Source organism: Polypterus senegalus, chromosome 16, assembly GCF_016835505.1.
Source record: "Polypterus senegalus isolate Bchr_013 chromosome 16, ASM1683550v1, whole genome shotgun sequence".
Lineage (NCBI taxonomy): Eukaryota > Metazoa > Chordata > Cladistia > Polypteriformes > Polypteridae > Polypterus > Polypterus senegalus.
This window is the reverse complement of record NC_053169.1, coordinates 29,366,259-29,380,556: the sequence shown is the minus strand read 5'-3', so window position 1 is coordinate 29,380,556 and position 14,298 is coordinate 29,366,259. Positions and strand designations below refer to the sequence as shown.

The window sequence follows — 14,298 nt, the reverse complement described above, 5'->3', positions numbered from 1 at the left end:
TTGATTCTTCTCAAATCTTTGGCAGCTAATTTGCGTCTTTTGTTCTCAACAAGTTTCTTGCAACCCTGTTGACTATTTGCAACAAAATGTTTGATGGTTCTGTGATCACACACCAATATATTAGCAATTCCAAAAGTGCTGCATCCCTCTGAAAGACTTTTTACAATTTTTGACTTTTCAGAGTCAGTTAAATCTCTTTTTTGGCCCATTTTGCCTGAGGAAAACTAGCTGCCTAATAATTCTGCACACCTTGATATAGGGTGTTGATCTCCTTAGGCCACACCCTCCCTCATTACACAAATACACATCACCTGACGTGCTTAAATCCAATAAGCATTCAAGTTAATACAGCTTGGAGTTGGAATATACGCATTAAAAATGATGATATGGTCAAAATACTCACTTGCCTAATAATTGTGCACACAGTGTATATATAATCTTCATTTGGATCTTGATCTTTGTTTGTCCGTGAATGAATTAGAAGAAGAAGCACTAGATGGTAGTAGAGAGACAGCTAAAACATAGGCATTGCATTAAGAATCTCCTCCAGGCTTATACTACTGAAGACTGTAGTACGCCAGTCACACCTCAAAACACAGACATTCAAACTAAACAAATTGTTGTGCTTTAAATTAACTAAAGAGATCTTCATTTAGATCTTGATCTTTGTTTGTCCGTGAATTCCACGCATGCGTAGACCACCTTCCGGTTTAGTACGTTGTTGTTACTCACAGATGTCAACAATGTGCCGGAATAACGAAAGGGGCGGTGGACAGTGTTACGCTGGTTAGCTCCTGAGGCCTAGTTAGAGAATGAGATTGCTGAAGATAAAAGGTACGTGCCTACATAACATACGCATGAAAGAAAGACCGTGGTTAAAATGAATGACAACGTAACAGCACGTTCTGGAAATTATTACTGTTGCATTGTAGCCGGCGAGTGCTGCGTGTCTCACAGTTGTACTGCGGCTTGCTCACATGTAAGTGAAGCGATCGCTATTTATGCTTTAAAGAGCCTGGATACCTATGTGTCCCCCTTTTATAACCATTGCTCCGTGTATATTGCCTTACTCTTTGGATTGCCACAAAGCAACCTGCGAGATTGGAGAAAGGTTGAGAAGACATTGTGAGAGGAAACGATAGTGTCGTGAAAACGAGACGGACTGTGAACGGCCAGAAGCAGAAATGCTCCTACACCACCACATAATTACTATTCGGACAGTGATTCCGAGTAGGCCGTTCCTATCGAATCAATGTCCAAGGGTTTTCTTTTGTAATTTTGTTTCCCTTATAAAAAATCATAATGCTGTGCGACGAAGGGCCCAGTTCACGACTGGCAGTCGCGTTTAAACAGGGAGCCCTTCACAGACAACTTTAGCATGCGCAACATAGTTGGGCGCACATGGCTAGTATCAAATAAAGTAGATAAAGCAGAAATCAGTATTCAAGAAGGTACCTAGATAAGATATTAGGGTAACTTAGCTAATATGTAACCAAAGAAGCTAAATTGACTCAAAAGTCCCTAGAAAACCTTAAGTGTATTTAAATCCTTGTTTCCTATTGTAGCTTATTCAGCAAGTTGCACAGTCCGACTGTTTATAAGCGCACTCTCCGTCAGTAGCATATCTGTAAACATAAGAGCACAATTTAATGCTGCATTTTTACATGGACCCCTTTACGTGACATGGACTGCTACTTAAAAAGCTTTTAGTAAACTGTTTTTATATATAAGAAAGTAATAACTGTTTATACACAAAAACACTTGGTATCAGTAAGCAACATAAGAGTCTTAAAGTTCCCCCTGGACCATTTAAAATAGCCGCCCAGAGTGCATTCAGTACACACATGTTTTTAATAGTCAATCAGAATCCATGCACTATTTGATTGTGTATCAGTTACGCATTCAATATTTTTCTCTTTGTAGTTAAAGTTAAAGTTAATGCACTCACCACCAACATTAATCTGTAACAGACAGGCACTTAATTCTAGCCATCAAGTCGCTGTTCCATATAACTAGCCTAATTATATACTCGGGTTAAATTTTAATGATTGGGAGGATGCACACATCTTAGTTTTGAGTAAGCAAGATATGGTTAAGAGTACTACTTTTCTTTTACATGTTATTGGCATAGAGACAACCATATGGCAAAGACTTCTCCTATGACAGAGCATATATCATATTTTGTTGTCAGCTCTTTTAAAACCTAAATTATGACTCATCACTCACTGCATTCAAAGATGCAGCAAAAACAGTACATCTAAAAATGCCAACATTCTAATCCTTAAAAGTTCCCGAAGAACACATTTGCTCTTGTGTAAGCTCTGTCTAAACTCACCCCATCTCATTTAGAAGCAATGTATTTACATAGACTCCGCAAGACTCCCCAGTCTTTGAACGCCTCCATAAACAAATATGTTAAAATTAATAAGCACTTAAACATTTTCAATGCACACAGTACATTTCAAATTAACCGCCACAGCCTTCAAAGTAGGTGGCAGCAAGTATAAAAAAAAAAAAAATAGGCCTACTTACGTCAAATTTAGGAGAAACCTGAGTCGTACTCTCACCATACTGTTCCCGAAAGCAATCACTAAATGGCAATAATAAGCCCATGGCTAAGATGCGTGAACAAAGCTTCTCTGCTTCCTCTTCAGGTGCATCCTTCTGCTGACTGAAGAATTTCTCCAACAAAGTCCGCCCTAGAAATAAATACACATTGTTTAATAGCAGTTAATGGATACTTATATCTTTATTACACCTAAAAAAAGGACTGTAAAGTTTCCTAAACATCCTTAAATTACAAAGTGTTGAAAATTTAATCAAATCCCACAGAGCAGAACACAGTCAAATGGAGTCCATTACACGGACTAGTGCTTCATTCTCAGTGTGGCACTGTTTTCACTGTTGTTAATTTTTTTTTTTTTTTTTAATATACATGTATTAAATCATTCGCCCTTCCACAGCTAGAGCTAGATCAAGATGAGCATGAAATAAAAAAATTTAACCAATTAACTGCATAAAATTAATATTTACAAAATATTCAAGAATTATTAATTTAAACATAAAATTGCTAATATTCCAAATTGTCTTCTAAAAATGTAAATATGGGCAAACACTTCTTAAAATTAAACCCCATGCTTTCATCCCAAGTTTCTGCTTGCACTACCACCTCCTTTTGTAGCCAACCAGCGACCACCTGGAATAAAGTGTGGTCACAAATTCCTACTTTTTCACTTTTATTCCATTGAGCTTATAAATCTTAAGTAATAAACACTTCAGTCAAAAATAAAGTCAATAATACATTTCATCCCTACTGCAATAAAACCTTTATAATGCCTCACTGTGACTGCCTTCTTAGTAGCCAAGTCAGAGGTTTTTATCTTCTTGTTTAGTAATTCTTGTGTGTGTTTGATGAGAGTTGGTCTTTACTATAATATTTTTATAGATTCTGTAAAGGCTCAGTTTCCCTATAAGACAAATAAAGTATCTATGTATAACCCAGATACAGTATTTATGTTTAAATTTGGTCAAACTCTTCATACCACACTATTAACAACACTAACATTTTCTTGCCAAATTTTTAGAAAGGTCTGCACCATTCCAAGGAGAAAACAGAGATGTGTTCTAGCTTATATAAATAAGGGACAATCCCATTGTTTTAGGAAGGGTGGGTTTTAAGGATTATTGGGGATGAGAGATATGTCAGTGTAATGTAGAAATTTCACAATAGTTTATTGGTTGTATTATCATTCCATCTGCTGTTACACCAACTCCAAATAATACTGTAGCATCCCAGCCAGGTTGAAGCACTTTTTTTTTTTTTTTGGGAGTGACTATTGGGTCTGATAGAGGGAGGGCGGAGTACACCGCAGAGGGGACTGACAGCGGGGGTATGATTGATGTAGTAAGGGGGGGTCGGGACCTGGGACAAGAGGAGGGTCGAGAGGTGGGTTGGAGAAGGGGCTAGAAGGTTGTGTGGTGGGGTTACAAAGTCGGCATTCTGTTCTTGATTGTTGAAGTAAACTTTTGTGTCTGCCTGTTTTTTTGTTACTTCTTTTTCGAACTGGACGCGGAGGTCGTTACAATACTATCTGAAACAATTTTTCCTCTGAAATGGTGTGTGGACACTATTAAAATATACAGTATTACCTGGCTAGACATAAATTTCATGACAAGGTTCTCAGTTTACATCTTATTCTAGAAATATTTAAAATAACTTGAGTTGAAATAGGTGTGTTCAGCGTATAAATTTAATCTTTGTAAAGCTTGATTTAGTTAATTTTAAACAAAAATGTATGATGTTGATAACTGAATTCTACTCCTTATCCAAGATTCTTATTGAACACTGCTGTCCCAATCATTGCCTAAATCATTTATGGGTGCACTTCTTCAAATAAGTATATAGAGTTGGAAATATTGTAAAAGTCATCAGCATTACTAGCTAGTATAGCTTCAAGCACAGAAGCTGAACAGATTTCTTTTGATAAAGTTAAAAAAGGAAAGTATTATCTATAATAATAAAAGGCAAAGCCCTCACTGACTGATTCACTCACTCATCACTAATTCTCCAACTTCCCATGTAGGTAGAAAGCTGAAATTTGGCAGGCTCATTCCTTACAGCTTACTTACAAAAGTTAAGCAGGTTTCATTTCGAAATTCTACACGTAACGGTCATAACGGTCGACAACGTCCGCCATGTTGAACTTTCTTATTTATGGCCCCATCTTCACGAAAATTGGGTAGGCGGCTTCCCTGCGCTAACCGAAACCACTGTACTTAATTATTTCGATGGTATGACGCCACTGTCGGCCGCCATATTGAACTTTTCAAGGTCACCAATTTTCAAACTTCCCGTGTAGGTAGAAGGCTGACCCCATCTTCACGAAATTTGGTAGGTGGCTTCCCGGCACTAACCAAAACCGATGTACGTACTTATCTCGGTGGTATGATGCCACTGTCGGCCGCCATATTGAATTTTCCAAACGTCAATAATTCTCCAACTTCCCGTGGTGGTATAAGGCTACGGTCAACGTCGTCCACCATATTGAACTTTCTTATTCATGGCCCCATCTTCACGAAATTTGGTAGGGGGCTTCCTTGCACTAACCAAAACCAATGTACATACTTATTTCGTTGGTATGACACCACTGTCGGCCACCATATTGAACTTACCAACCTCACTAATCCTCCAACTTCCCGTGTAGGTAGAAGGCTGAAATTTGGCAGGCTCATTCCTTACAGCTTACTTACAACAGTTAAGCAGGTTTCATTTCGTAATTCTACGCGTAACGGTCATAACGGTCAACAACGTCCGCCATGTTGAACTTTCTTATTTACGGCCCCATCTTCACGAAATTTGGTAGGTGGCTTCCCTGAGCTAACCAAAACCAATGTATGGACTTATTTCGGTGGTATGATGCCACTGTCAGCCGACACATTGAACTTTCCAACAGTCTTTGTTACTTATAGGCCCATCTTCAAGAAATTTGGTACACGGGTTCCCAACGCTAACTGAATCCTACTTACGTACATATATACATCCATAGCCTGCAGCTCGGTCGCCATGTGAGGCGGCGTTGGGTTCCCCATCCCAACGCCTCCCACGTTGTTGGCAGCCTGCCTATATAAGGCCGTCCGTCACTTCGTTCTCTACATTCCCTTCCTTGCTTCACCACGGGATTCACGTCTCCCTACTGATAACTACAGCCTTTTTGTTTAATCCACGGCTTCTCCACTGTTTTATTGTTTGTTACAATTATAGTTATTGTGTAGGTATTTTACACTTACTTTACATTGCTCATGTACCCATTTCCTTTATCATTCCAACCCCCATTACCATGTCTATCGAGATGATCATATTGCACGGCCATATCAGGCTCTCTCTTGACATCCGGAGGAACATTGTGTCTTATGTATTGAATGACTGGGACAGGTTCAAGATGTGGACTGATGACGGTACAGGAGATAATTATACTACACAGGAGCACTAGAAGAGTGAAATGCTTAAGGCCTTCACCTATGGTTCTGCATGTGAGTTGATGGCTGCCACTGAATTGTTCGGTTGTTGCTTTCAAGTGTACCGAAATGGCCAAATATTTTACACCTTTCGACAACCGCCAATGCCTCTTAAACATCTTAGATTCACAGGTGATGATTTCAGTAGTGCACACTTTGATGTTTATGAATGTTTAAACTCCTAACTGACAACATGGTATACAAAGAGATCCTTAACAAATAATTATTGGCATATTTTCCCTCAGTTTAAAAAGGTTTACTTTTCTTCTTAATAAAAATTTGAATGCAGTACTTCGCCGCTGCGAAGCGCGGGTATTTTGCTAGTACAGTATAAGGCACAGTTGTTCAAAAGATGTATACACAATCGCTATGTAAAGGTCTGTGAAAGTTTTGATTGGCACTGTGTACCTTACAGTAGGCCGGAATTTAGGTTGTCTTGACACAGAAACAGCTTTTATTTACTGCACTGCAAAAATTTGGGTTTGGTCTCAATATACAGTATGTGCTTAGGTAACAAAGCTACAAGCTTCCCTCAATAACGGAACATATTAAAATGTTCATAACTATGTGTTCATAAGCAATTTTTTCCCAGTGTTCTATGACATGCTCAATGTAATTTGATTTAAAAAAAAATATTGTTTTTTGTATCCTCTGACATTGTTTTCATGCTGGGTGCTGCAAGCCTGTTTCTACCTGTGGGATTAGTCCTATTAGCTCTGCAGAGATCCAAGTTCACCCACGGGTGTTTATGCATACATGTGCAACTTGAACACTTCAGTGTAGTAATGGGCACTGGAGACTAGAGCTTCTAATTGTCAGAATTAAAAAGAGCACTGCCCTTTTCCTTTATTACTTTCAGTTCAAGAGTTGTCAATGTTATGCAGTGAAAGCTAGTGAAAAGTTAGATAAGGAAGCAAACACTACTGGACTAAGTGCTTAAATGTACCAGTAATTTGAAGAAGGAAAAAAAAAAAAAAGCATACCAATAACCAGGAACACTTGGAGCACAAGACATTATGCTGATCAGGATGGAGCTTAGCGGCATATTGATCTGCACACAATGCTAGTAGGACAGCCAGATGGCATTCAATTTGAAAAAGCCACCAAGGAAACCTTAGGGATATTTCCACAATTTTATTACGATATATCCTTTGTCTGTGGCTACATCTGACAATTTCCACTATTTTTAATCAGTTCCTTACTGCTAACACTTACAGCCAGATAAAGCACTGCCCATTGTAACATTAATGTAAATGAACACTTCTTGTTGTTTAACACAGATTTCTTTCAAACAGCAGCAGGTAGTTTCCCATTTACCAACTCCTGAACACTAGAAGTTTACATCTTTTAATTTAAAGAACTGCTAGACTGCAGTCACAGCCAAAAAACTCTCGCTGCGGACCTCCAGAGATTCACCCCATTGAGGAGGCTGTTGCTTTACATTACACATCAGTGATAACACCTGGTTGCACTATGGTTCAGATTACAGTTGGGGAAGGGTTATCTGACTCAAGACAAGTAAACCAAGAGACAGAAATCTGCAATTCACTTGGCTATGAAGAGGAAGTACTGAAATACACAGCTGCAGAGGTCTGTAGCTGGACCCATCTTGTCAAGATGACTTGGAAAGAGCGCCTTTCACGGTCAAAAATATTCAATTTGTATGCATTTTAAACAGGCACAACAAATAAAATAATGCATAGGACATTTTCTTTTTAAAAAATGCTTAAAGATTAGATGACTTTCTTCCTGTATTGCTTGTTATACCAACGTTATCTCATACGCAAGGCAAATCTTCAACCCACACCCACAATACATACAAACCTATTAGGCCTGAAAATGTAAGGTAACATTTTACTCAGTCCTACAGAAATCTCGCTCACTGGACTGAACCTGCACCCACATTCAAAGAAAACTAACTCCAGCCCAGGTGTTTCTGTTCGAATAAACCACACAAACTATCTCATGTCAGAAAAAAAAGAACCAGACAGGGCTGTATAGTATAACCAATGCCTTTAGAAACTGCTGTTAACTCCCATGCAATTGTTCTCGATAAGCAGTCAAAGAAAAGGGGGCATAACATGGGGAGGAAGTGGACAGTCGATGTCTCTCTCATGGTACTTCATAACATGGGTTGAAATTAATCATTGTCGCTTGTATTACATCTGTTGGATAAATTAAGTATTAGCATACTTTTCCCAGTGAACTGTCTTACAAGTCCGACTAAATTAGTTTAATTGTCACTGACTGACTCACAAAAGATTAAAACACCCAAAACTTACAGCATAACATTCTATGACATGCTTACTCCAATTTAGAGTTGGGGTGGCCTTAAAAAATATTGGTAGCTTTGAATGAAAGTTAGAAAAACAATCCTGGATAACGCAAATCCGAGAGGCTGACACATCACAGGAAAGCAATGATCTACTCCATTTTTTTTGCAAGATGATGGAAATCATCAAATGACAAGTTAGTAGATGGTCATTTTGTTTATCTCATTTTACCTGGGAGAAATAATATTCTTCAAATTAATATCCTTCTTAAGGCTTTACATTTTTTCTGGCACCACCCAAATATAGGTAGTTTTATACTAAGGAAGGAAGGAGCAAATAATGAAACCACATTTTGATCAAAGTCATCTCTGTATGCTTTGCTCTGTGTTCCAATCATGAATGACTTGCCAGCTTACTAGCAGTCCGGTGGTGCATCATTCCTCAAAATATGATACCAGTGTAGAAGGGCAAGTTACTTTCACTTACTTTTAGCAATACAAGATGGTTCCTTTTTGAAACAAATAGTTTGGAGTTTGCATGTTTAGTTTCATTTATTCATTACCTGAACCTTGCTTTTCCATTCCAGAGTGGTAGGTTGCAGAAGCCCACTATTCAAAAGACAGTGTTAGTTAATATCCAAATGCATCCGCACACCCAGACTGAATCAAAAAGGTATCCACTTAAACTTTACAATCCTGTCTTTGGGGTGCACAAGGACACCACAGTACCAAAAGAAAACTGACAGAAACACACACAGGGCTAATGTACAGTCTCCGATGACTGGGAAGAAAACGGACAGATACCCTAAGGCAGGGGTGCCCAATGCATCGATCATGATCAACCGGTAGATCGCAAAGGTAGTGCAGGTAGAACGGGTTGCATTCAAAAAAAAACTTTTTTAAAATGTTAGTTTATAATATATCCTCCCTGTGGCATTTGCCACTTGATTGACATACAGGGTGGCCAGTCTGAGATTTCGTCTTCTAACACACTGGTCATCCCGCACGCACGATCAAATGCACGAGCTACTGCAAAACTCTGGCTGTGATCTAGTTAGCCTTCCAATTGATATCGACTAAAAAAGGGATTTAAAAAAATTGTTTGGAGAGGGTATGGGCTGGATGTGGAATTAGAAGAGGATTCTTTTTCTCACAATATAACAATCGAAGTGTGTTTGTCTGATCTGACAATCTATCATTGCTATTCCAAAAGGAGGAAAATGTGGAAAGGCACTTTGAACTGTTAATAAAAACTACGAAACTGACTTCCTTCCGAAAAGCGATCTGAGAAAGAGAAAGGAGAGGGAACTAAAATCGCAGTTAATCAGACAGCCGTCATTTTTCACACAGCTGAATTCAAAAGCTCCTTGACTGCATTATTCGGCTCTACTTATTTATGGGAGTCAGCCTTTTCCCACATGAAGATTATTAAATCCAAATACTGTAGTGACCATATATGTATTGAATTTCATTGAAAATGTTATTCAGTTATGTAAGGTATGACAACATATACATATATACATATACATATACATATATATATATATATATTACACTGAGTATACACTTTATACATATCATGTTTAATGTAGGTAGATCATTTCGACCTGGTCATTTTAAAAGTAGCTCACAAGCCGAAAAAGTGCGGGCACCCCTGCACTAAGGCTTTACTATTAAAAATGTAAGCTTGGTTAAAGATATTTCCCGTTTAACAATTTTAACAAACTGTATATGAGAGGTGTCGTAACATTTACCATTTTTTCTTATTGAGCTTGCTGCTAAGCGAGTATAAGATGCTGCAAAGCTTTATTAGATGGTAGTGGACATGTCTGTGAGTTGCACTGTGGTGGGACTAAACTGTTCTTGATTGTTTTAGCAAGGCATTAGCAATCTTCTGAGGCGCATTTTACAGCAGCATCAACTCTTAAGACAGTCTCGTGGTTGGAAAGGCATTCTAAAAGAGGATTATTTATTTAAACTGATGTTTGCAAATAAATTTGCATTTCTTTTATCATTATGTCTTTCACCGTTAACATGCAAAGGGAGGTAGCAGGAGAAATGAGACCACTGGTGTATATATACACCCACCATTAATACTTCATGCTACTAAATCAGTATTCCGGTTTTGTCAGCAGATGTGTTCTTAAAGGAAATTAACAAAATAAGTGAGGCAGAGAACAAAACACTCTTTATGATAAGGCCTGGGGCAGGACCCACTCCAGTCATCTGAGACAGTTTCAAGGAAGCACATTGTTGTGCAACATCCCAATTATGGATATTTCACTTGTGTAAAACACAGCTTATTTTTCTACTACTATTAATGTTACCTGATGTATGTAAAATATAGCTTAATAGCAATTTTTGAATCAATCAATTTGTGGTCAGTTATGTAGTTTTACCCAATCTCTTTCTCCCTAGCACATATTAAAATTTCTTTCGCCTTTTTGTAAGGGACTTTATTATTAAAAGATTCCTACAGCACAGATTTTCTTACTAATTTAGTAAAATTGCTTATATTTTGATATTTAAAAAAATTAAATGTTTCTAGCTTCATAACATTCCTCTTACATGTTGGCAGGCTAATAAAACAGTAAATAAATACAAAAACAAGCAGAGATACTACTGCCTAGAAATCATGGTGTCCTGTCCATCCTACTCATGCCATAGTTTAAGGCCCATTATATAAACTGGCCTACTTTCATTTAAAACCACTGGTAAAGACTGCAGTTTAGTATTAAGGGTCATGATCTAAACACCTCAGCAGTTAACAACAAGAACAAAAGCATGTCAAGCTGTATTCTAGTCCCCCAATGCTTAAAACCAAAGTAAAATCAAGCTAATGGTTTGTGTTTTAAATGTAAGAGGAGTTAAATGTTACATTCTTGGCAAATTCTTTTGGAACTGGGCTGAAGAAAAAAAAAATTAAAACAATGAGGTAGAAGAAGGATCTGCTGCTCTATAAGGCCAGCCTGACATCTCAAGTATTATATTCCACATTGGGTATTTGGTATAAATGGATACTAATGAAAATGTTTCTATGATGGACAATCTAGGTCATTCCACTTTTGAACTGTCATATGGTTATTAGTTTTAACAAAAAATAAATAAAAAACCACACATACACTTTCATAAACAACTTAAATTGGAAGGGTGTTGGGGGAGAGTTTAAGCAAAATGACTGGTCACCAATTAAATTCTTAGAGGTGCTGTCACCTATTTGAAGTTGACAATATGTTTGTGTAGCTGAAAAGGTCTAATAGTATTTTCAGGACAAAGACCCGAAACAAATACAAAAATTTACTGCGTAAATTCTGTGATGAAAATGCAATTCTTGAAAGAAGTCAGAATGAAAAAATATCACCAGAACCTTACTGCATAAAAAGCAAACAAACTTAAAAGAATATTTATCTGCACCAAAATACATCATTGGATAGAAGCATTTAATCAGTTCTCAAGAAATTAAGTACAAAGCAGAACATAAGCAGCTTCAGGCTGTAATGCATCATGAAGTCATTCATATCAGTAGCAAATCCTATGATTTTTCACATGATCAGCAGAAAAAAAAAATAAATATATAAAAACTTCTAAACAATCCCAAAGGCTCTTGGCAAATAGTTTGTAACAGTATAACCTTTTTGCTTGAGAAGTTGGGACAAATTTACCAACATTCATAAGGAGCAAAAACAATTGTCTGAATTGAACACTGTAATGGTTTCCATCTAGAGCACAACAGAATTACTTAAGAGGACTAGTAGAAGTAGTTAAATAAATTCTGACCTCATTGTCTAAACCCATTTAACTTAAGTCAAATTGACCATTATAAAGTACATCAGGCACTGGGAAATGCAGTAATAAATTTTATAATGCCCACTCTCATTTTTTCTACCTGCTTATTCAATACAGAGCACAAGAGTCAATGTATATTGTCTGCAGCTACAAGCATTAGAAACTTTACCAGTGTGTACATAATGGGGAACTCTCGAGACACACCTAAATTCACAATAAAAGTAAATGAGGCCAAAACATTATGCTTTCATAACATATGCTTTCCTACGATGTATGTTGAAGAAAAAAAAAATGGGGGTTTATTAGCTAAAGTAAAGAACACAAAGAAGTGGAACACCTGGAGTAACAAAGTATAAATAAAACAGAAAATTAGGCCCAGTGGGGAAACCATGCTTATCTATGCAGGAAATGCACTCTGTCAGGCCGTTTCACTTAAAAATCCAATTTGAGCAAAAGGCATCAATGACTTTAAGGGTCACTAACCACTTTTGGAATTTCTGGGGCCCTCCACCAAGCTCTACCTCTAGCAGCCACATTCATCGACCTCAGCTATCAAAAGCTGCCAGGCAACACCCAGGTCACCTACACACTGCAAATGGGGAGAAGGAAGCCCCACACACACACATATATACATATATACATATATACATATATACATATACATATACATATATATATATATATATATATATATATATATATATATATATATATATATATATATATATATAAAAAAATGGATCCCTCTTCTGCAATGAGAAGTTATGTTCCATTCACAACCAGCCTTTCTATTACATTACCATCCCAAAAGTACTTAAACGGCAGGTCTTCCTCCATAGTTAAGGAAGACAGGATGTCCTAGTGATGATGATCCTGTTACAATGGCAAAGGCACACAAACGGCCACTGCTATTATCTGTCTATCTGCAAGGATCTGTCCAATTTCTGTTTCACACTGAAGTTAAGTGAACATGGTTCTGGTCACTAGAGGGTCCTTCTTGGCACCAATCTATGGCACAGATAAAGCCATTTAACCATACTCACACAGTGGGCAATTTAAAACATGTCTTTTATAAGTTTCAACAAGATAAATAGAAATGTAATTCAAGATGCTCTCAGATACACTTAAAAACAGTAGACAATTAGTTATATACACATCACCCAAGAAAACTAAACTCATTTAGCATGTCTAAAACTTCATGGTTCATTTAATAAACAAAATATTAAAAAAAAATGAAAGAATCGTTTACAACTTAAAAAGATGGACATTTTGGAACAAAACAAAGTACAGAGGTTGCCTGCTGATGTTATGGTATACATTCTGCTACTCTAGATCTAGACCATGGACTTATTTCATGAAGCACAATTATGATATTGAGACTTATGTGAGAAAGTTTCACTTTACCAAGCCTCAATTGGTTTTACAGATGCAAAACGTGTCTTCTTAACCCAAGACATGTTTGGGCAATCCATGATTATACACACACTCATGAAATTTAAGCACAAGCAACTGTCAACACTTATCAGAGTTCAAAAAGAGGCAGAGAAGAGTGCATCCTATACAGACCAACCTATCTGCCTCCGACTAAGTGTGAAGATGAGAGAATACATGGGGTATCATGGCATAACATGGAAAAAGTTAGTTTTACTTAATTGATGTAAAATGGGAGAACATAACAGATACAGACATGCATTTCAGCAGCTGAACAAGAAATTAAACTGGATTTATAACTACATAAAGTTAAGTAAAGTCTAGTAAAAAAAAAAAACCACGAGAGAGAAGCTTAATGGAAGTCTCTAGTGGACTGATGACCTGTTCTGAATTCGTTCATTGCACGAAAACAAAGAGCCTCTCTATAAAATGCCCAGTTGGATTGCAGTTGTACTAGTTTGTAAATATCACACTGTAAACACTTAAAAAAAAGATGTATTCAGCAGCAACATGTAGCACCATCGTCAAACTGAGGAAGCTACACATAGGAAAAACTACGGGACCAGATGGAATAAGTCCTGGTGTTCTTAAGGCATGTGCTGACCAACTTTGTGGTGTCCTCCGTCACCTCTTCAGTCTGTCCCTAAGACTTCAGAATGGCCCCTGCTGTAGAAAACATCCTGTATTGTTCCTGTTCCAAAGTAGGGAGGCGTCTTTTCACCTAATGACTACAGACAAGTGGCACTTATGTCTCACATCATGAAGACCTTTGAGAGGCTGTTCCTGGAGTATAT

At 37.4% G+C, this 14,298-nt stretch overlaps 1 protein-coding gene across 3 annotated transcripts in view; it reads right to left on the bottom strand.

The window, feature by feature from the left end:
* Positions 1–14,298, bottom strand: part of fmn2b (formin 2b) — a 287,893-nt gene that overhangs the window by 242,667 nt on the left and 30,928 nt on the right. For all 3 annotated transcript variants that reach the window (XM_039737958.1, XM_039737959.1, XM_039737960.1), the window contains exon 3: positions 2,533–2,699. In XM_039737958.1, coding sequence (XP_039593892.1) covers positions 2,533–2,699 — 167 coding nt within the window. The remainder of the gene's footprint in view (positions 1–2,532; positions 2,700–14,298) is intronic.